Genomic DNA, 24,004 nt, shown 5'->3' with positions numbered 1-24,004 from the left:
CTTCTACTACTGACGTTCCAAAAGAGATACAATATTTTTGGTAACATAATTATAGTATCATCTCGTACGTGTGTGTGTGTGTGTGTGTGTGTATTTTTTTTCTTTTCCTATTCTTTTTTTTCGAGAGTCTAGTTGAATTTGATCAATACATTAAATTTAATCCCATGATTAATGTTTGAATAAACGTTATCGGAAATTCATTTCTTTCAACACTTTTTAATCGCCCTTTTAATATATGTATATAGATACACGTATGAAATATTACCAACATTGATATTACGCATGATATTCATCCCTTTAAAGTTTCAACGTTGAATTCAGAAAGTATGGATGTAGTAGATTAAAGTGATGAATAAATGAATATCGTACCGTGAAATAAGATTTCGCGAAAATATCTTATTTCGTTATAACATATTCGTAACACGAATCGACATTTTTTTTTTCTAGATTTATCTTTTCTCTATTTTTGTTTACTAAAGAAACGGTAAACATGAAAAAAAAAATAGTAATAAACAAAGAAAGGAAAAGAGAAAGAGACAAACTGACAGAAGAAAAAGACAAAACGATTACGAAAAAATTGAAGTAACGTTGGAAAAAGGATAAAGATCTCGCATGTTTCAAAAAGCAAAAAGAAAAAAAACTTAGTACGGAAGGATCGTGGTATATCGTCTGTCTCTATGCGACGGTATCGTGTCGTGTCGAGCACGTGGAAGATTGGATACCATCGTGGGTAGACAGTTAATTCGACGTATGGCGTTGCTGAAACTTTTTACGGTACGTGAGGTAGCATACTAAACGAGAGAATACGAATGCGCATTGGCTCTTGCTATATTTCCCAGCATCCTTTTCTGTTCCTCTCTCTCTCTCTCTCTCACACACACACACATACTTAAAATTCTATCTCTCTGTCTCTGTCTGTCTGTCTGTCCATCCATCTGCTCTCTCTCCCTCACGCACATGCACAAACACTTAAAATTCTGTCTCCCTGTCTCCGTTCTATCTCTCTCTTTCTCTTTCTCTCTGGATCCTCTATCTCCGCTAGTTCCACAGTCGTTGTTGATCGCAATGATCGTGGAATAGCATTGGTATTGGTGTTGAAGCGCGTTCCGCATTTCCTAACCGAACAAATCCACTTTGCAAGCTCCTTTTCGTGCTGGCGCATCTTTGATGCTATGCGTCATTTTGTACGACGATGTCACAGAAAAATTAGTCGAATTCGACCGGTAAAAGGAATTCTATTGGAATTTGTTTTCCTCCCCTTTCCCTCCCCCTCCTCCCCCGCAGCAAGTGGAATCACCTGCGATTCCGCAATGCCGAGTTTTCTTCCTGATTAATTGCATTCGTCTATAGAACGTATCAACGAAGGAACAAGGGACGTTTGAATTACGAACGCGCGTTGAAACTACCGTCTCGGTTGTTAACGAAGATGATTTAATCTTTTTATACGTTTATTCTGAAGAACCGTCCAATAAACATTCGAAATTCTGGGTCACTGCACGTTCATGTATTATATTTTGTCGGCCGGCGATTAATACCACAATTCCTTGCTCGTTCTCGACGCAAATACCTAGGGTATTTTCGAAAATTTAAAAACCACGGGATTTCGAGGGTACATAGTTGAAATTTCCGAGTCCATTTGGAAAGCCTTTAGATGGTAAGTCTTTTAAGAAAATAAGCATTTCCCCTCTGGCAATTTCCTTAATTCAAGACTTTTTGGTTAGCTGTTTGGGGCAGCAAGAAATCCGACGATCTAAAGAGTGCCTTGAGTGAGATAAGAAACGAAAAGCGATGCTTACGACTATTTTATTTCGTCGTTAGGGCTCACTACTACTGGATTGGACTACAATGGAACTCCATTTATCAGAGTCCAATTCGAATTCTAGAATTTTTCGTGGGATCCGTTTATCCGTGAGATATATTTGGATACCTATAAGTTAAGAACTCTTTTACAAAGGCATTATCTAGACGTTTCTATCTTTACTATTCTATCAACAAACCGTGACTAAGTCTCTATGGTATACACGACCAAAGAGAAACAAGGAGGACAATTGGTTTCGAGATGCTTCATTTAGCCGCGAGACAAACTCGTCGTGAGATAAGGAAGACCTAAACTAAGATTCCCTATTCTGAAATATGTATATTACGCTCATCGACGATAACGCTTCCGAGTTTCTCTTACTTGCTAGAATTACTCGTGTATAGTGGTGTTGTTCGCGCATGCACGACCTTCCTCTTTCTCTCTCACCCCTCCCTCTGTCTCTCACTCTCTTTGTCTCTCTTCCCCTTCTCCATTTGTTTCTTCTTCGAAGGAAGTAAAATGGCTCCTTCCCTTCTTACTCGTACCTACCGGCTATGAGGCTTTCCAACTTGGCTAATTTCAAGACTAAGTCCTACCTAGCCGAATACTAAGCCCATTTCAATTAAGTCGCGACGTTACTTGGCGTGAATTTCGAAATACCGAGAGCGTAAAGCTTCTAAATTTCTTGACGCTTCGATCTTCGTTCTTACGTACAAATCGATGTACGATCAGAAACATTCGACTAACTTTAAACGACTATAGTAAGGAACAAACGAATAATCGATTGAATTTACATTAATTCGGTCAGTGCTATTGACGATTTGATCGATCAAACAACAATGAAAATTTAATTGGTATTCGAATTAAAAATATAAATAGAATTGATTAAAAATGAATTATAATAAATACACAGATATACGTAGGATGAAATAATAACAAAAATAAGATCAAATAAAATATAAAGGTCTATTCGGAAATTCCTCTAAATTTTAATCAAGAAATCCACTTATTAGATTTATTTAGAATAAACAGGACAAGACGAACGCGCAAGAAACAACGCGTATCTAATGGAATATTAATTATTGCACGGCTTGCATCGCACACTACACGCACAACTGTGATAGATTATATTCTGACGCAGTATATGCGTAGTTAGCTGTTCGTATTCGTATGTATCTAGTGTTTCGTATTCTAAGGCACGTTTCACCTAGGTACCGAATGTCGCAATATTGCTCTCTGCTCTCTTTCTCTATCTTTCTCTCTCTCTTTCTCTATTTCTCTCTCTCTCTCTCTCTCTCTCTCTTACTCACTTCCTCTCTGTCTGTCTTTGCTCGATAGGTCAATACAAACTTATAAAGAGCTCGTGTTTCTAGCCAACCAATTGCCATGGCTTTTCTCACCGATACTTCGGATATTAGAACGCTTACGGATTCATTGCGAATTGCGAACGAGAAAACTCTTTCCTTTTATCTAAAAAAAAAAAGCTAAAAAAAAAAGAAAAAATACAAGATCCTTCGGTATACTTTCGAGGCCCTCTTGTATTCCTTTTCATTCATCAAACGTAATAATCGGCACGTTATTAAAAATGACGTTTGTTTAAAAGCGAATAAATGAATTTTATCGAAACTCGAATAAAAGTACCGATCGTTGATGACGAACATGAGATTATTTGTTAATTAAATAAATGTCGACGAAATCGCTCATGTTTTACCTTTTTTTTTTTTATGTTACAAAACCTAAATTATTTTTAATTCTCTCGACACGAAATAAAAAAATCAAATAAAAGGACTGGTGGTCCCTTATACTGCAAAACCTTTCTAAATGATGTTAACGTTAACTACTTAGGAGGAGTGCCTAAATTACTCTCGAAAATATGCTTCGCATTCAGCATCCTCTTTCAGAAAAGCTACATCGTTTAAACGTGTATATATATATATACGTATATATAAAATGGAACTAAATGACGCAATGTTGACAAATGCAACTACTTTATACAACGCTTCCATCTTTGCATTCGATCGAAAAAGGATATTACAGAAGGAAAATTTATCCTTCTCGAAATAAATCCTACTAGTAAAAAGAAAAAGAAAATTATTCGAACAATACTTTTTACTCTAATGTGATACCTTCGAAAGTTCTTGGATAGGTCGCATCGATGCAGTTCCGATTACTTCCGCTTTCATGATGCTCGACTAATTCCACAGAGAGATATTAAGAAAGCTTCGAGTTCGTGTACGAACAAAAACATGACCAATCTTGAAATCGTCGCTCGCAGACAACGACCGGAACGAGAAAAACGGAAACACGTCGCGTCGAGAAGACGTGGAAAAAAGTGGACCATACTTTTTAATGTTTCTAGAAAGTCTTTTACCAAAGATAAAGAGAAAGATAGGAAAAGATAGAAAGAAAGAGAGAGAGAGAGAAAAAAAAAGAAAGAAAGAAAAAGAGTTTAAGATTCGTAAGAGCTCTCAAGAACAAATGAATAGACGATGGAGTCCCGAGACGTTCATTTCCGAAATGTCAAACGCCTCGATCTCGTTCGCTTTACCACAGATTAATTATAGTAGATCAAGTTTTAGTTCAACATAAAGTTAACACGACCAATTATTGAAGCAGCGCATGTCCCTCCTGTTCTTAATTACCCTTCTAATGATGCTCTTGTCACCCACTATTTTGAACACAGAAAACAGTTCCACTCCAACCTCGTTGCAAGCTCATCTTTCGATCCTTGATTCACACCTATCTTCTGTCTAAACTTTTATAATAACACGTTCCGCAACATCGACGAGGACTAAATTTTCCCTTTCTAATTTTTAACCTCGTACATCATGTATCTACATAATTAGACCACGGGAAAATTTTAAATCGTTGAGCACGCGCCAATTATGGACACATTATTAGAATAATTGTTATAATCGAGGTATAATTACACCTTAACAAAGATACGTTAAATACGGCAACAAAGCTATATATAGCTTTCGTTAAAGTTGCGTGGTCGTTTCTTCCAGAAAAAAAAAAGAGAAAAAAAAAAGAGAAAAGAGAATACCTACTCTTCTCTTTTACTATGGAATAAATATTATAATATAATGTCGTTTGAAAACTTCGCTTCTATCGTTTTCACAGTTATTGTATAGAAACTATAATGTTCCAAACAAAATGTTGTACAAATGCAATTTCATAAATGAATTTTATTGATCTCTAACTTGGATTAAAAAAAAAAGAACAATAAACAATTAAAAAAATAAATAATTATAAAATAATTGATTATCTCGATATTGAAGTTTTAGAAACACCTTTTAAATTTACGAATAAAAATTTTTAAACGAAATAATCTTATCGAGTAGAATACGAGTTTGATCTCACGATTAGAATTACGAATTTTTCTACAGGACTTTTTCTAATCTCTAAACGATACGTTACGAGCATATTCTACTTGCGTCTACTATTACACTATACGATCTAATATAAAGCTACTAAGATTTAAAGCATCGATCTCTGATGGCATATGACAGAAGTAATTCATCAGTCTTTGACGATTTATTTAACGACACAAAAACAACCAAATATTCGACATTTGTTTATTTTCAACTGTTGTTTCAATTTAAAAACATGCATGATTAGCAAGCAAGATCGAGAGTGCATCGAATTTATTTGTACTCTATGTGTCCTTAAGCTCGCACGTGCTTATACACACACAGACATACATACATACATACATACATACATACATACATACATATATATATATATATATACAAACACACAAGTGCTTAAAGACCCTGAGAATATTTTAATAATTTTATAAAAGATTTTTTCAAAGCTTACGAAGCAGAATTTTATTAAAGAATAAGTATTACTGTTATAGACTGTAGCATATATATGTGTATATATATATATATATACATATATATATGTATGCATGTATGTATGTATCTAGAGACGACCTATAGAAATACTCATAAAGGTTAAAAAGAAGGGAAAGATTCTTCTTCATAAATGGATACACGCGCTCTTTGAACCCTTTCCCCGTTGAAAATTACGTCAAACAGGGAGATTGTGAGACCGTTGCAGCATTAACGTGCCCATTTTATCTAGCCTCTCGATTTAATATTAAACGGCAAAGTTTGTCGGCTACATGACTCTCCGTGACTGAATCCTCACGGAGTCATATAATGCATGCAAAGTATGTCTCACGATTATACTACGGGTTACATTGGTGAGAAAAATAGCAAAAGAAAGGAGAAAAAAAGAGAGAGAAAACGAGAGAACGAGAAAATGAGAAAACGAAAGAGAGAGAGAGAGAGAGAGAGAGAGAGAGAGAGAGAGAGAGAGAGAGAGAATAAGAAATGACAGGGAAAGTCGGTCACGAAAATATACTTGACAAAATTCCCGAAGGGAAAGCCGTACGAAAAGACGTAGATATATTTACTTCAAATATTAGCATCATCGAAAGATCTTGTAAAATCGATCTCTTCGACTTTCTTTTTTCTTTCTTATTTTTTTTTTTTACTTTCTTTTTGCTTTTTTTTTTATTTATTTATATCGTAATCTATGTATTTTTTCTCTTTTTTTCTTTTCCCTTTCTTTTTGTCCTTATTGTTAGGTAAACACGCGAGCACGATAACGCGCGTTTATAATAGTGTTGCACGAGCAGGAAAAAGACTCGTTAAGCTTGTAGGATAGTAAGTTTGAAAGGTTTGTTTGAACTTACGACGTCGATTATTTGCATAAGCGTAAGGCCGAAGCTCAAGACGAGGGGGTCGGACTCGTTTCCCACCGGCCGCTCCAGGACGTTATACGCATCCAGCAGATTGTTCAGCAGCCGCTTCTCGTGACTACCGCCGCTTACCAGCCCTGCCCAATTTACATTCACAGTGAAAACTTTAATCGACTCCGTAACTCCTGGCCCTTTTCGTCCTATCCGACGAAATCCGTATTTTTGTAATCGCGCGTCTCGATATTAAAAGGAAGAGATGATGATAATGAAAAATAAAACAAAAAGAAGAAAAAAGAAAAGAAAAATTCAAAAACGAAAACAAAAATTAATGGATGATGTGTATGAGGAAAGGAAGACATTATTTACATAAATTAATTGTTATATATTATTCTATATATATTATATATATATACACATGTATATATGTATGTATATATATATATATATTCTTCCGAGCGAGCACTTCTTGTTTGATTAAATTTGTTCATTGAAGAAACGATCGACGTTCCAGGCATTCAAAGGCGAGAGAAAATATATTTAACTACAAGTGGAAGCTACTATTGTGATCGTAAAGGCTATATCTATCGTACTCGGCAAGAAGTTAAACCGTGTCGTAAAAGTTCTTCATTATGTGCACCTTCAAGATACACAAGACATATATATGCACATACATATATACATATATATATATATATGTATATATATATATTTCCTGCTAACTACAATAGTTTGGAATAAAGATTGAATATTTTCTTAGTTAAATACTAGAAGAACAGAGGATAAATGTACAAATTCTCAAAGAAGAAATTGTTAAATCTTTGCGCATCATGTGCTACATCGAGCATGGAACACGAGAAGATTTACTTTTATCGTACAATCTTTGAAAATCCTTTCGAAAACAGACTTATCTTAAGCACTACTTTCTACCTTTCGAATTTCCTCGTCTTTTCGCAAGTGTAACTTCGTCATCGCCTTCTATTCTTTCTCCTCTTTGCCTCCATTTCTACCTGTCTTCATCTTTCTCTTTTTCTTTCTCTCGCTTTCTCTCTCTCTCTCTCTCTCTCTTTTTCTCTCTCCCCATCTCTCTATCGTATTTTTACTACTCTCGAGAACGACGAAGGAAAATATCTTATCTAATATCTACAAATTGATCGTATTCCGAAATTGGAAGGTATGCGGAGAATTCTTTCGTACAGTCTGCTCTAAGAATACAGACGAGAGAGCGAAAATGAAATATGAAAGATAGAGAGAAGAGAACGTGACCGTGAAATGTATATCAGAATGAGGCATAGTTATTTCCATAGAAAGAAATGATTATTAGTAAATACAAAATGATGTTCAACGACACGATGAGAATTAAAAAATGTATCTTGTATTATTATCAATTTTGATATCGTTCGATACTGTTTAATACTGCTAATCGATTGATCATCATTCTATCTTTCTCCTTGCCTATACTATCTCTCGTTTAACACGTATATACGTATTCCCTATCAAAGTTAAAACTTAAATCTTTCTCCAACGACAAATCGTATAAATCCCGAGTAGTTTGTGAATTTATCAATTTTAAAGTTTTGATTAGTAAATTTCTTAGTTAATTAAATTTTAAACCTTCAGTTCGTGATAATGAAATCGATCGGGAGGGTTCCCCTTAGTTTAATAATTTAATTCAGTTTAATTAACGTGCCGCTTACATTCGGATTGGGTGAATAATAGTGCACGCTTGACTCTTAAACCAAACGGAATGAATTAGTCTCGAGGACCAGTCTTAACTCGACTATTTAAAAATTGAGAGCAACTAAAGTACCGAGTTCGTTACCGATAAAAATTTATGAGTGCCCTTATTTTATGAATTCTAGATCGAAAGTGGAACATCCATCGGGCGCGACGATGAAATCGCTTGCCGATCGGGCTCGTTTATCTGTTACCTTGTATTAACACTTTGAAGTATCGTATCTAACATTTATTCGCGGTTATAAATCTGAACTTTTCCAAATAAACTAGACGTAGATTTGAATAACGATGTGGCGTTCTTAAAAACTTACTTTTCACTCCGTATTCTTTATATCCACGGAAATAAAGATCACGAAGGAGTAAAAGTTTCATGAGCTATGTCGTATTGGGATGTGAGAAATGGATTCTATGACGTGTCGTCTTCGAACAAACATGATTCATGATAGTTTACACTTTCCTATCGAGGATTTCGTAATACGAATTCCGTTATAAATTATCCTTACGAAAATTGATTGTTATATGTAGGTAGATAGGATATCACCTTCTTGCGTAATCCAACGAGCAACTTCTTTGCTTTTAAGAAGAAAAAAGGCAAAAAAAAAGAGAAAAAGAACATACGATAGAAAAATGTGCCTCTAGTTAAAGAAGACGAATGATACTTCTGTTTTATCTCGTTTTCTTTTTTAATCTCTTTTGCATACACAAGTTAATAGCCGACATTCCAGTACATGACCGCAATCGATAACAATATTTCATATTTCGATATACATTTCACTTCGTAAATATGTTTTACTAGCGATGGAACACTGTACTTGATTGCTACAAAATAGAATTTCGTTGGGAAAAAAAAAAAGAAGAAAAAAAAATAAAAAAGAGAAGAAGTTGCTATGCAGAAATCAATAACCTCTCGCTTCTCCCTTATAACTGATATTTTTATACGACGTTAAAAATATTACATTAAACGAAAGCAGGAGACTTCGACGTTGGAAAAGGGTCGACGCGACTTTTATGAAAAGAAAATTTAATGGAACGAATAACCGAATGATACGTCGAAAGATGTATTTATATTCTCTGAGAATTATTTTCCACGTCGTAACGAAAGTAAGAAAATTTTGAACGATGTCGTTTGAAAATGAGCCGACGTTTATACGGGATGATAATTTAATCTTTTACCTTGGATGGAGGAACGTTAATTTTTAAGAATACGAAACTAACAGACAAACAACGGAAATATTGTCAAAGATACAAAACATAATAAGCAGATGACAGGTGAAGATCGTGATTATCTTGTTAGCAGAAGTGGCAGAATTACGGTGTACGCCTTAAAGTGCTGAAAGCTTAGGACAGATGTCGCAGTAGTTAATGAACGAACGAGTCGGACGGATGCAGAGTTCATAAGACATTGATCTCTCGTTACATTCTCGAGAACGTCGGTGTATATGTGCAAATGTATGAACATAAGTACCTGTCTAAGAGAAAGAGAATGAGAGAATGATAGAATGAAAGAGAGGGAGAGAGAGAGAGATCGCTATTTTGAAATACGAACGAATAGATATCTAATTTACAAATTAATGTAAAAGATGCATACGCAAGAAAGTAAGACAAAGGAACAAAGTCCCGAAGGCAATAGAAAATTTATTTAAATATATCCGTGAATTTACTATTCGATCTCGTTTGAAACTCGGCATAGAAATCGAAACCATTTACTTAAACAATCCATTATAGTTTAGAAACAATGAAACTGAAATAAAATTCGAAAAACCATTCGATATCTTCCTTCTATTCTTTCAATTATTTTCTTGGATCGCTTGAGAAAATCTCCTATGCACTTCTATCATTTCTAATATTATAATCCACTGCTTTGATCACATCTTGTCTCTACGTACAGGGCCGTGACTTTGAACGTTCGTGGTCGATTAACGCGCAAATTTGCCATAGAAATTGGATGTGCTTCCAGAGAATTTACGACGTTTATAACGCTCACACACGACCGTAGAAATATATATTACATACGTCTACATAAAGATATATTATGTACGCACACAAAGTTTATCTATCCAATTTAAACTGGTTCTTTACAACAACGAATGTCAAGGATAGTTGCTTGAAAAACTTCAACTATCAAACACGACACTTTTTCCATTCTTTAAATCCAAGCATAACATTAAAATATATTTCATTTCTCATTTCAAAGAGTAACACTGACAAAACGAAAAACAATTTCTGAGGACAATATCGGCTTGAATTGTTTATGTCGTTTTCATTACGATTTCTATTCAAAGAACGGACTCTGAAGGGAGTAGGAAAGAGAAATGGGACGGAGAAGAAAACGAAGAGAAAAAGGAAACGAAGAGAGAAGCAAACTTTTTTTTTTCTATTTCCTAAGCGTTCCCTGCAACATTGAATTGTAAAAACATTGAATTGGAATATTTGTTAATGAATATAATCCAATCGAAGAAAGAAACGAATTTCTAGATGAAATTTTCGTTAACTCACTTTCTTGTTTTTAATGTTATTAATCCTTTTTTCGAGATAGATTGATAAAGAAGGCAATCGAAATGAAATTTAAAAGAGATACCTTGAGTTAAAGAATGATTACGTTAAAGATTACTTCGAAATATTAATTACGTTACACACATATGATTTAAATATTTACATGTTAGAAATTAAATGGAAACTTTATACCGATACAGAGAGAACTTAATTTTGCCTTGACGAACTGACAAAAAGGAATAAAAATTATTGCATGTGAAAATTACGGCCTTTGTCTCGGTATCCGTCCTATCCTTCATAGTTCTCATCGCGATATGAGATGCGTTTTGAATTTATCATCGGTTTCTCTTTACAGTGCACTCAAAGTCTCGCTCGGGCCGCGCCTCGTTTCGGCTCTTTTTTCTTTTTTCCAAAGCGCAAAATCCGCTCAGAGAAAGAGAGAGAGAGAGAGAAATAAAGGGAGAAAGAGTACGAAACGTGATATAAACTCTTCGCAGTCGATACGCGAGACAGACAATACATATATATATATATTTCAATTAATTCGGTTTAATATAAATATTATATAATAGATCGAAATTAATTTTCTTTATTATAATGATCCATTAAATGAAAAATTATTTGTACGAAACGATTAATTGCGATCTCTTCTTTGATTTAAATAAATAAATAACGTTCTTTCGGAGCTTCCATTTCGTCCTTTTACACGAAATGATTTGCGATGAAGTTATTAGAATTATTTGACGATTATCCAAATAATTAATGAATAATATATATATATATATATATATATATATATATATATTGCATTGTAATGTTACATTCGAGAGAAGGGGAATAGAAGTTAAATTTAACATCACTAGCTTAATTTAAATATTATTATTTCAGTACCAATGAATCGATATTTTACATAAAGATTATAAATATTATAAACGTCATGACTACACGATTCAACCAACGAAAACTTTAGGACGCATTAAAATGCGGACGGTTGAAAGGGTCTAAAACGAGAAAGATGAAAAAGTAAAAAAGATGAAAGCGCTTGGTAAAAAGTCTCCTATTCGACGATGACGATCATTCGCAGAGTGAAATTTATCTTAAGTGCATTTCAGTGCAATTTACGATTCCTATATCGATAGTTTATGAATCTTGTACATAAACGTAAACATCCTGAAACGACCCATAAAATGTCGAACCCACACGATCGCGATAAGAACGTTACGTTCTTTCTTCTTCTCGTAATACTCTACTTCTTTATGCGAGAATACATTTGATTCGCATTAATCGACAAACGTAATTCGGAATAAAGCAAAGATCTCGTCGATAAATGGGATTTCAATTTCGGAAGGGTATGAAGAAAAGAAAAAAAAAAAAGAAGAAGAAAAAAAAAAGGAAAGAAAAATTCAACGCAAAGAATAACATTAAGAGGAAGAAGAGGAAGAAAGAACGGCCGGCGTTCGTTCGCAAAATTAAGAGGAAACTCGTGAAACGGATTATCGAGCTTTAATTAAGCCGATGGGTAAAGGGTTCTACCGCGAATGAACCCTTTGAAAGCGAGAGGAAACGAAGCGCAAGTTTATTTCGAATCGAGCCGAAAAGCCCCGGGGTAAGGGAAGAAGGGCATCGAAATGCAAGAAACAAAAAGACTCGTATCGATCGCATTTCCTCTTCAATTTCCCTCTCGCATATTCGATTTCTCTTCGGCCGATTAGCATCGGCAATCTACACCATCCGTTCCACGTTATGCCCTTGCAATAGGAGACCGTTCGACTTCATTGCCTTTTAATTACTTCCGTGATAGTTAAGTAGCTTCGTCAAGTAAAGAGCAATAATATCCAAGACAATGATTAACCGCACTTAGACTAGTAACGCAGACTAGAAACCAGAGAATATACGAACCAAAGAAAAGAGGAGGAGAGTGAAGCTAATCTCACTACCGAGATAGGGCTTCCGCTATACCTAGCGCGTTAGTTTATTTAGCATCGAAATCCCAACGGATTCTACCGAGTTAAACGTCCATAAAGCCATTTCGTGCGCACGACCGTCACGCATCACGAAGAAACTTGTTAGCCCCGGGCGAAGGATATTACGATCCCTTTCGACGGCAACATCCTTCGAAGGAGAAACCATTTTCCTCAGGGATCGATTCGTTATTTACGAGAAAAGGAATTCGAGAGAGAGAGAGAGAGAGAGAGAGAGAGAGAGAGAGAGAGAGAGAGAGAAGAGATCGATGGATGCCGGAAGTCAACGTGAAATTTCAACGTCCGCTTTCTACTCTTTTTATTTTCTATGGCCGTTACTACAGGCGATAAACGTATCGATTCGATTATGACGCGTCGATGGCCGAAGCTTCGATAAGCTTTTCTGTCCGCATTTTCGACCACCCATCAAACTTGCATGAAACGTGAAAAGCCTCGTCGTTCCAGTTTCTCTCTCTCTCTCTCTCTCTCTCCCTGCTTTTTTGTAACATCAACTTTGGATACGATAAAAAAGCATGCGATTATGTATATGATTCCAGGATGTTGAAAAAAAAAGATTATAAAAACGTTGAACCTTATGGAAATAACCAAAAAGATGACTCGTTTAAGCATCGAACAAAAATCTCTTTTCCACGATGTTCCTTTCGAAGGAAAATTATAAAATAAATAGCACATCTAATTAACGATTCGCATATTAAAATTATACATAGTATCGCAATTACCCCTTATAAATATAATATCACCGCCATGAAAAATTCATAAATTACGTAGAAACAAATATCGATTATCGTCAATTCGAAATCAATGTTGATTTCATTAGTTTTATACTTCGAGTACGAACAAGTTCGTATAATAATGTATATATATATATTGTTTTATACTTTGAGTAGGAACAAATTCGTATAATATGAAAAAGAGAGCGAATTTCTTTTAATTGCTTTACGTTCTTCTTATTCCCATGCAATTGACGAACAAAAAGAAGAATCGCGTATGAAACTATATAAATAATGCAAGTATTACGTTGATATTCCACAAACGACGGACGATTTAAAAACGGCTTTAGTCTTCGGAAAAAACATTGTACCATTGCAAACAAGTATAATTCTATATTTATATCAAAGGACATCAAATTAATTTGGTTTTTATGAGAAAAAAATTAACCGGAATATTTTCAAAGAACGTTCTCGTTCAGGAACAAAACAATTTTGCCTCGTACGTGAGTCATTAAAAAAAAATTTAAATTTGGACAATCGAACGCATAACAAAAATTCCATTAACCGAATCGATATACACAACGCATACTCACGATTGATTGTGGTTTTAAATGTATTCCAGTACGATTAAACGACGTGGTTTGTAAAACGAGATTGTTATTAGGAAATTAACATCACAACAATAATTGTATACGACGTTATAGAGGACAAATGAGTTTCCTATTAATTTATTCGAACTACGGACTCCCCAACGGAACTGAAGCTAAATGCCGCGTATATCGGCGATCTCTCTAATCGATTTGCGTGCACGCGGTTAGAACGATTTATCGAGTGGAATTAGAAAAGCATAGAACGCTGCTCGACGCTTCTCGAGTTTTTGTAAATTAAATTCTGCCAACGCAATTGTTTTCAAACATGTCAATGGGAAACGAAGAGAGAGAGAGAGAGAGAAAGAAGAAAGCAAACGAAATAAAAAAGAAAACGAAGCAAATAAATATAAAATTAGAGATGAAAAGTTTTTCCTAATAATTAGCCTCAAATTTTCTGTTCGCCGAATGAAAAACCGCGCTTTCCAATTTATTTACCGAACGAATTCATTCCTGGCGAATCGAGCAACCCTAATGCGGCCGTTCCGTTCCCCAAAATCATCCCACACTCCGACAAAAAAAATAACTAGAAGTACGAACGAAAATGGACACGTTCCAAATACTACATTAACTTTTCAGAATTTGTATAATTGATTGGCCTGCTTGGCTCGATTACCTGCTACGTATAACAAATTCCATTCGCAGAGATCAATGCAAAAAAGAATCGAACGTGAGGTGAAAATCGTACGAAAATTCTCCTTTCTGATCGGACGTTATAAATCATTGTTGTTAATAGCTATACCACTAAAACCGCGAGAAACGTTCTCCGAAATCTGCAGAGAACTTTACCTTCTGAAATTGTTTCTACAACAAGATAACATATTCAAAGACCGACTGTAATCTTAAGGACTCATTAGTAAGGTCGACTAGTGGACCTTATCTTAAACATACCGATATACTCGAAGTGGAACAAGAATTAGATCTTTAGAACTTATATGTATTATGGTATTGTAATGTTACAAACTTACAACACTAACGTGAAACGTGCGATCTTAATTTTCAACGCCTAACAGCAAACTGTAGAAAGTCACCAAAACGAGCTTGTTACTAATTCCCTTTATCGTCTTACTTCTTAGAGTTCCAACCAACGATTATCTCTACTATAAATGATTATACTATTTTACAAGACTACTGGTAGAAACATAATACGTTCATAGACGATTTAAAAACGAAAATCCTTTGGTTACTCTAAACATACTGGAATAGTCACGGTAAAACGAAGAAAACCTTTCCCGTATACCAGTCACGATTAAAATGGGTTTTCCGGTAAGTCGACGTTTCCTTTTACCCTTGTCACTTTCGATAGAGCTCGCGTGAATGGTAGACCTTGTAACTCGATTCTATCGATATTCTAAGGGCGACTTCTTTCTTAAATTCTTGGCAAAGATCGAACTTTCGTCACAAATCGAGAAATCTTTTCGATATTCTCAAGAGAGAATAAAAGAGAATAAATGTAAGAGAGAAAGAAGGAAAGAGAAAGAGAGAGAGAGAGAGAGAATAGAAAGAGATTTTTGCATTGATTTATTTCTAACATCCTCGCTATGTATTTCAATAACTGACTACGTACAAACGCACTCGAGAAATAAGACGGAAACTTTGAAAAAGATCAAAGTACTCCTCGAGCATATCCTTTTAAATATTAAAATCAATTTCAATCTACATTTAATACAATGCTTTGCTAAAAGAACAACTACAAGTTCGACAACTTTTGACAGACGTTCTTAAAACGAGAAAAGCATTGTGCACGTACTTAACTATACGTATAGTATATATAAGTTTGGAGTACGGTTATGGTAAACCTAGAAGACAGCTCCTCCATAAATTAGAGTAAGAGACAATGGGTAATATCACGGTGAGTAAATATAGCAAAGACACTCGTAGAGAACCGTACTAAGTATCGCGAAGTGAACTTTGAGCGACCTTCGCAAACAGAGATACATGCACTCGAAAAGTGTTGCCAACAGACGGTAGAACTTACTATGAGTAACTTTCATGGATGACTGTTAACTTAATGGTCAAGTATATATATATATATATATATATATATATATATATATATATATATTTTGCTGTCACTCATCGAAAATTTCCTTCTTGCGAAGTTATCACTTAAAAAGATCCCTACGTCGTTTCTAAAGAGATCCTTCATCCTTTCTCCGTCAACGATAAGAGTAGATATACAACAGCTTGGTAGTATATCAAAAAGGATATATACGAAATGGGAGCTATTTTCGAGGGTTTTAGACACCAGAGGAAGCTACCAGAAAGCAATAAAAAATCTCTCTCATCTCCGCTACTTATCCCGAAAGGCACGAAAGGTCAAATCCGGCGGGTGTTATCGAGAAGATTTCGAGGCGATATAAAACGGCTTACACGCGTTGCACTCGACCAGTACGCGACAATTCCACCTTGAGTAGTCACTCATAGATTTCTTTTTCCAATAAAGTCCGGGTATCCGGTGCAGTACCGTGGTCACAACTTACAGAAAAATTGATCTCCGGACATCGCGTACAACGTCACGGAGAAACGGCTGCGAGAAACTATCCCTTCGGCTAGTTCGAGACGTTAATGCCATATTTCACAGCGCTCGGAAACAGTCTCACCAGGAGGCGACGGAAAAGACCGACTACCGAGACGGATCGATTTCGCGACTTTGCTTCGTGTCCAATGTTCTTTTCTTTGTCCCAACACATACATACATACATACATACATACATACACACACACACACACACTCTCTCTCTCTCTCTCTTTCTTCTTGTTTTTCTTTTTCTTCTTCTACTTCTCTTTTTCTTTCCTAATATTTCCAATCTTATCGAACTATTCGTTCGTACGCGAAAATATATACCTTCGACGAGTTTATGTATGTACTCAATGAGTATTTCCATTTCTCTCAGTTTTCTAGATAGATCATACGTAGCATGTTCTGATAAACAAATCTAATATATCTAGAGAGAGAGAGAGAGAGAGAGAGAGAGAGAGAGAGAGAGAGAAATTAAGGGATCATAGGTTACTATAATGCAACGACAATTCGAAACTGGACCCCACAAACTACTATAGTAGCGAAGTTACGCAAAGGACATAATCAATGCCAACGATGTCCTAGATCTTGCTATGTTATGCATCAAATCAAGGATGCCATTGCCAGTGTCACTCCGAGCATGTTGGACAGAGTGTGTAGCAACATCGAGCATAGGTACGCTATCTACTACGTTACAAATGAGATGCGCTTAGAAATCTATCGATCCGAGACAAGAAACTATTTCGATAATATCGGTATACGGAATTGTAAGTATCGCATTGTCGAAAATTAAACGAATCTCAGATAATACTTTTATTATTGAAATATCAACTGAAAATGGATAAAATAAAAGACAAAGGAGGAAAAGAAAAAGAACATCTCGAAAGAGATTAAACTGTGACTAGCGAAGAGTATCATAAAAGACGTGAAAGATAATGTTTTCTAATAAAGAAGTGAAAACATAGCCGATGATAATAAATTACGGTACAGAGAATGATCGATCGGCAACGACGCGAGACTTCATTTATATACTATCGGCAGAACATTTTGTCATGGTATCGACAGATATTTAAATAATTACTTATCGTTTCGATCGAACACGAACTAAGAACGGTATAGGACGACGTAATTAGAAAAACAGATAAGGAAACAAAGTTATTCGAAGCAACATAAACATCGCAATATTATGAAAAACGAAAATGTTATATAAATGGATGAGGTCACCTTCGCATAAGTTAAATTTTAATTACGTCTATTACATAGTTCGTGTTCCATTATATCAACAAAAACAAGAATACACAGAAAAAACCATGTGTATTCGACAAAGCTACATACTTGTACCGATGGTCATACCATGTTATATTTCTCTCTTTCTCTTTCTCCGTATGTTGACTATGTCGGATAACCTTTAACGTTATTTTTCTGTTTAATACGAGGAATATTTATGACTCATACAAACACGTTCTCGGTTCACCGAACACGACATGTCCCTGTAATGTTTGAAAATCGTTACGCCTCTTTCTATCGCATCCTCATATTTTCGCCTGTTATTTTTCGAAATAAAATAAATACGAGCTTAGTTTATTACTCCGACATTTGGTGCATGCTACCATTTGCATTTGTCAGCACCAGTTACATCGTCACGTTATTTCGCTTACTATTACAACTTCTCATCGGTCGGCTTCATTAACATTGTTTATTCTGCGATCGAATAAATATCTTGATTTTTGTTGAAACTACGAGTCTTTCGATTTCAAAAGAAAAATTGATCATTAAAGATCTGCGAAAAAAAAAATATATCGTCCAAAAATAACATTTTCTCTTGTTAATGAGGGATGTATCTCTTGTTAAAATATATTTTCATCGAATTGTCGAAAAATTCGAATAACGAACAAGATCGTTTCGGTAAAAATTATTTCTCATATTTTTCTTAAGTTTTCTATCGATTCGTAGTTAATTATCGTCGTATTCACATCGTTTTCGCTCTCTTTTCCTGAATTTAAAGAATAAACTGCTTAATCCGGCCTACATCGATAGATAACTCTGTACCGATTCGTTTGATAAAACACACGATACAGCGACCAGAAAATCTTTACATTCCAGAATGAAAGTCGAAACGAATACGTATGAGCGAATCGGTACATTCGGTCGAATGAAAATGTTTCCTGGATTGAACGAGAAATCTCCAAAGAGAAGTAAATGTCAACTCTAGTCGTGGACGATTCTAGGTCGGTTGATGTCTCCGTAAGATGAACCTTTCAGAAACCTACGAGAGGTCTACGTGAACGAAAAAAATGCGGTATTAAGCTCTCAACCGTTTGACATAACAACGCTCGGTGGACATCCTCGTAGTGAAAGCGCAAAAAGCCACTAACATTCGACCATTCGCGAAGCTTGCTTCAGCCTTGCAAATCGTTGCAAATGTATTCGCAATTAGCATAGTAATGGCAGTTGTCGCATAAACGAGGAAAAAGCAATCGATGATATTTTCGAAAAAAGATCATCGTTGAAGTTAAACTGTTACGAAATAATTTAACGATATTCTCGCACAAAAAAAATTTTATCTAAATATAAATTAATAATTTAAAAACCGAAGAACTAGAATATTCGCTAGGATAGAAGCTTTCGAAACTAAACGGATTTTCTAGGTCGACGAGAAAGAGAGAGAGAGAGAGAGAGAGAGAAGTTTAGCAACGAATCTATAGAATCTACAGTTCTAGTGTGCGCTGTATTACGTTCTCTTTCTCCTTCTCTCCCTTGTGTACTTTATACAATGTTGTACTGGACGAAACCCATTATCGTAAAAGCAAAACAAAAACAGTAACCCTCCGTGTGCCGTTAGAGAATGCTCGTAGTCGGATCCTGGCTGCTAATTTGCGACACTGTAACAGTTCTTCTCTAACATCGACCACGCTATTCGAGTAAAAAGGAACAAAGAAAATTCACCGATCGTGATCTGTTGTAAATCTACGTCAATTCGAGACAAATTGGATACATTACGAATCAAAAGAAATATGTGATCTTTTGTCAATGGATATTGATAACAGCAACTTCCACCTTCAAACGTCTTTCAATAGAGAGAGAGAGAGAGGGAGAGGGAGAGGGAGAGGGAGAGTAAAAGTACAACAAAAGGTACGTAAACCATTATCATGAAAACAAAATAAAAACAGTACGCTTCGGTTTGTCGTTACGAGAGGAGCTCTTGAAAATCTTCTTACGTTAATTGTCTTTCGAAATTCGTGTGAAGCACATGCTCGTAGTGTAGTTCCTCAAGTATAACAATATTAACGCTCCAATGCAACAATTAGAAAGTTCGATTCATTACTTATCTGGTCGAATACTGCATGGAAACTGTACGTTCGTACATGAACGTTTCGTAACATCACTTTGTCCCATCTGCTATATCATACAATTAACTTGTACAGTTCCATCCTTACCGGAGCAAGAGAAACGTTAATATTATAATCTAAGCTCTGTATGTGTGTGTGTGTGTGTGTTACGCAACGAATCCCGAATTAGTTTTATCTCAATTTTGCGAAGAATGAAGAAGAGAGAAAGAAAATTGAAAGTAAAGAAGACATTGCCGATGCGTCGATCATTTCAAACTGCATTCAAGGTACGTAAAAACATCGTTGATAAATGGCTTCATATAAGATTGAAAGAATACTCGAATCTTTTTCTTACGTCGCTTTTATTATACCACGTAGCTACGTATGTAAAAGCCAATTGATATCAAAAAAACGTATTTCACGTCTTTCATTCGTCATCTTGCACGTTCGTTCGTTCGTTTTGATATTTACTCTTCTATCAACAAAACGGGAGACCTACCATTTTCAAGATAACGTTCGTTTCTTCTCGTTCTACGTGATAAGATAACTCCACGTTAAACGTTTCATGATTGAATTAATAACACAAGAGGTTTTATCTAAAAGGTAAGCGAAAGAATGTAATATTAATTTTCTCTCTTGTAAAAAATTGCACGGATATGGGTTTTTAGTCAGATAAAAAATTTGAATATTTTTATTATCACGGATTAACTTATATCTACAAGCATGTACGTATATATGTATATACATAAAAGCGGATACTATGGTATACTATGTTTTTATACTAAATATATCTATACGAACTCAAACAAATGTCTACGGATATGTAAATAATGAAGAAAGCACGACGATACTAGGAATAGAAACGTTCGAACGTTACGTTCGATTTATCGAAGAGAACCGAACAAAAACGAATGAAAGTGATCCTTGGATAAAAATCATAAATGTGTTAGTATGCTAAGAACAAAATGTCCACTGCAATATTTGCCGAGCTTCTCAATTATTAATACAATGCGAAGGGTCCAAATACACAAAAGAGAAACGTTTGGATGTTTTACCCTCTTTTTTATGGTTTTTTCTTTTCTTTTTTCCCCCTATTTTTATTTTTATAGAAACATCAATTCTTACTCGGCACGAGAAGATCGACGGGTGTGCCGATAACTACGAAGGGGAAGGAAAGTAGGTGAATCGGTGATACCGCAGATCAAGCAGGCCAATAAACACCCGCTTGAGGTATTCCTTCAGATTTGCCAGGAAAAAAATGGCGAGGAGACCGAAAAGAAAAAGAGAAAAGAAAAAAAAGGTCGGCTTTCGTTACGCCGTCGGACAAACTCGTAAATCTTTGGCAAGCATTACACGTTTCTATCTAAAGAACGAACTACTCTACTATATTTCCTTGTCCTTTTGGTTTATTAACGTCTAAGTACGCCGTTCGCCTGTCACGACAAGACGAAAAGCTGGGTAAACTGCAACGTAAATTTTTACTTTTAATTTCTACAACGTAATTATAAAATATTTTTTCTTAAAACTATAGAAGGAACAATATATGATACAACGCATTATCAAAAACGTTATTAAATCTTTAGCAGTGATATATCGTGAGACAAACGCGCGTTTTTAACTTACGTCTATCGAAAATTTTGTCGATATAATAGTGTAATATAATACAATGCATTATCAAAAACATTGAATCTTTAGCAGTGATATGTCGAGAGACAAACGCGCGTTTTTAACTTACGTCTATTGAAAATTTTGTCGATATAATAGTGTACGATAATTTAGATATAAAACTAGGAAGATGATAATTTCAGAAATTGCATCTAATTCGTCCGGTCTCGAACGAGTAAATTTTCGCTACGTCCGGGAGGAGGAACTCATTTCGAGTAATAATTCGTTGCGGGTGCATCTGGAAAATCTAGGAAGTTCCATCGATCTATAAAGCAGATCCCGTAATCGCATTGCCGCGTATTTCTGCGACGACATCGTGATCTGTGTTCTACTATGTAGAGCATCGGAAAGAGAAGGGGAGCATAAAGTTGAAAAAGGGATAGAGATAGATAGAGAGAAAGAGAAAAAAAGAAAGAGAGAGAGGGCAGAAGAGAAAGAGAAAATACGAATCCGAGGATGACAGTGGAAAGATAGAAAAAGGAAAAGAAAAAAGAAACGAAAGGACTCTTTTCGTGTCGTTGCGCTCGGTAAAATCAATTTTCCTCGTGGCGTCTTTCTCGTTCGCTCGTTCGCGACCCCATTTGCTGACCATAAGAGATCATACGTGAAATCCTGCTGCGGTTTTCCTTGGCTCACATCGGTCATCCTTTACAGATTTTTCGGATTCTCGCGAGTATAAAAAGTGAGAACCCAGATCTGTATTAGAACGCGTAAGAACGAATGAGAAAACAACGGCAATTGTATGTGATCTCGTTTCCTTGGAAATTATCCTCGGATCGCTTCGTCAATTAGCGTCTTTTATAGATTTATCATTCCAGTTGACAGAATCGAAAGTGCCATTCGAATAAATATCATTCCTTTATTCAAATGACGACGATGAAAAAGTCGTTATTCCTATAACAATTTCCAGTAAGTCTGATTCTCTCAAAAGAATCTCTCTTTCTCTTTTTCTAACGGATAGAACGAAAATACTTCGATATTTTTGTCGATGAAATAGCAGGATTTATATGAGCGCCGCTCGCTTAAAAAATATGAGATAGAACTTTTGTTCTAGTTGCTTTATATCAAAGTATAAGTTCCTTTATACAGACTCTGTCATTATATCTCGATATTTATACAGACTTTCACGATTCAACGTATGAAAACATGCGTATCGTAAAAACATTGTAATTCGTAACGACTATCCAGTCTTCGTCCTTAATCATCGAACTGGAACGAAAAAGAAAAATCTAATCGATAATTGAACTTTAACGATACGATATTGAATGCGACGATATTAGAAATCAGTAAAAACCGACTCCCGAAGAAACTTGACGAAAACAACGATAAGAAACAAGAAACCCCCTAAAAATAGCAGTCAAGCCCTTACCGTTAAAGATCGAATTTTTTCTCTCAAGGGAACAAAGAAAATATGATATGTGTCTTATCGCGTTCATTCATCTTTTTCCAAAGTTTCACGATCATAATTCACCTTCAGCAGATGAGTCCAAAATCATCGCTGAATTCTATATTCCATCATCGTTATCGCGATCTCGGACATTCGAAAAAGACAAACGATTTTTCTAGCTGGACATTGATAACATTTTCGTTGCTATATCGGGATGACCCTGAAATGATTTAAACCGTCAGTGGAATTCGGCCAACGACATTTCTCTTCCATCGTTTAACGATACTCAAAAAAAGTTTCTTCGACACCAAGAAAGACGGTGGCAAGAACTTCACTGGTACGAACACGCGATGATCTATTCCAAACTGCAAGAAAAGCCGAAGCTGCAAAGAAATGCAAAAGAGATAGGAAGAGAGAGAAAGAGACAGAAAGGGACAGAGACAGAAAGAAAGAGAGAAATAGATAGTAAGAGGAAGGGAGAGTAGAGAGTGGTGGTAGGGTTGGAAAAAGAAAGAAAGAGACAGGACCGAGATCTCGTCTGAGCCTATTGTTGATCCTTTGTTTCGTACAGCAAGAGGACGCGAAATACGCGGATATCACAAAACAATGCAGCAGCCTCGAGCAACACGAGGCGAGGAGAGGGGAACCAAGTCGAATAGAGAGGAAGGAAAGAAAAAAAGAAGGAAGGGAGAAAGAAAGAAGAAAACAGAAGGACGAAGAAGCAGGACGGGAGGGTGAAAGAAGGTAACAGAGATATAGAAGTAGAGTGACAGAGAGGAAAAGAAAAAGAAAAAGAGAGAGAGAGAGAGGGAGAGAGGAAAGGTATCGTTCGAGTCATACTAGCTAGTGGAAAAACGCCGACGTTCCAAGCCGTCTCGTGCTCCGATTCAATAAGAAATTCTTGACGCGAAAGAGAGAAGTATCGAGAGAAAGAGAAAGAGGAAAAGAAAGAAAAGGAACAGAAAAAGAAACAGAGAGGGAGAAAGAAAAAGAGAGAACATTTGGTTTCAAAATCAAGCGC

At 35.7% G+C, this 24,004-nt stretch overlaps 1 protein-coding gene across 2 annotated transcripts in view; it reads right to left on the bottom strand.

Moving 5' to 3' along the window:
• Positions 1–24,004, bottom strand: part of LOC122630847 (neuronal acetylcholine receptor subunit alpha-7-like) — a 127,945-nt gene that overhangs the window by 87,645 nt on the left and 16,296 nt on the right. Inside the window, exon 2 of one of the 2 annotated variants that reach the window (XM_043815818.1) lies at positions 6,510–6,652. The exons of the other annotated variant lie outside the window; for it this stretch is intronic. Within the exon in view, the coding sequence (XP_043671753.1) occupies positions 6,510–6,652 (143 nt within the window). The remainder of the gene's footprint in view (positions 1–6,509; positions 6,653–24,004) is intronic. 2 annotated transcript variants of the gene reach the window in all.

The sequence above is a fragment of the Vespula pensylvanica genome, chromosome 8, assembly GCF_014466175.1.
Source record: "Vespula pensylvanica isolate Volc-1 chromosome 8, ASM1446617v1, whole genome shotgun sequence".
Classification (NCBI taxonomy): Eukaryota; Metazoa; Arthropoda; class Insecta; order Hymenoptera; family Vespidae; genus Vespula; species Vespula pensylvanica.
The sequence above is the reverse complement of the archived record's forward strand: the minus strand, read 5'-3'. Positions and strand labels throughout refer to the sequence as shown.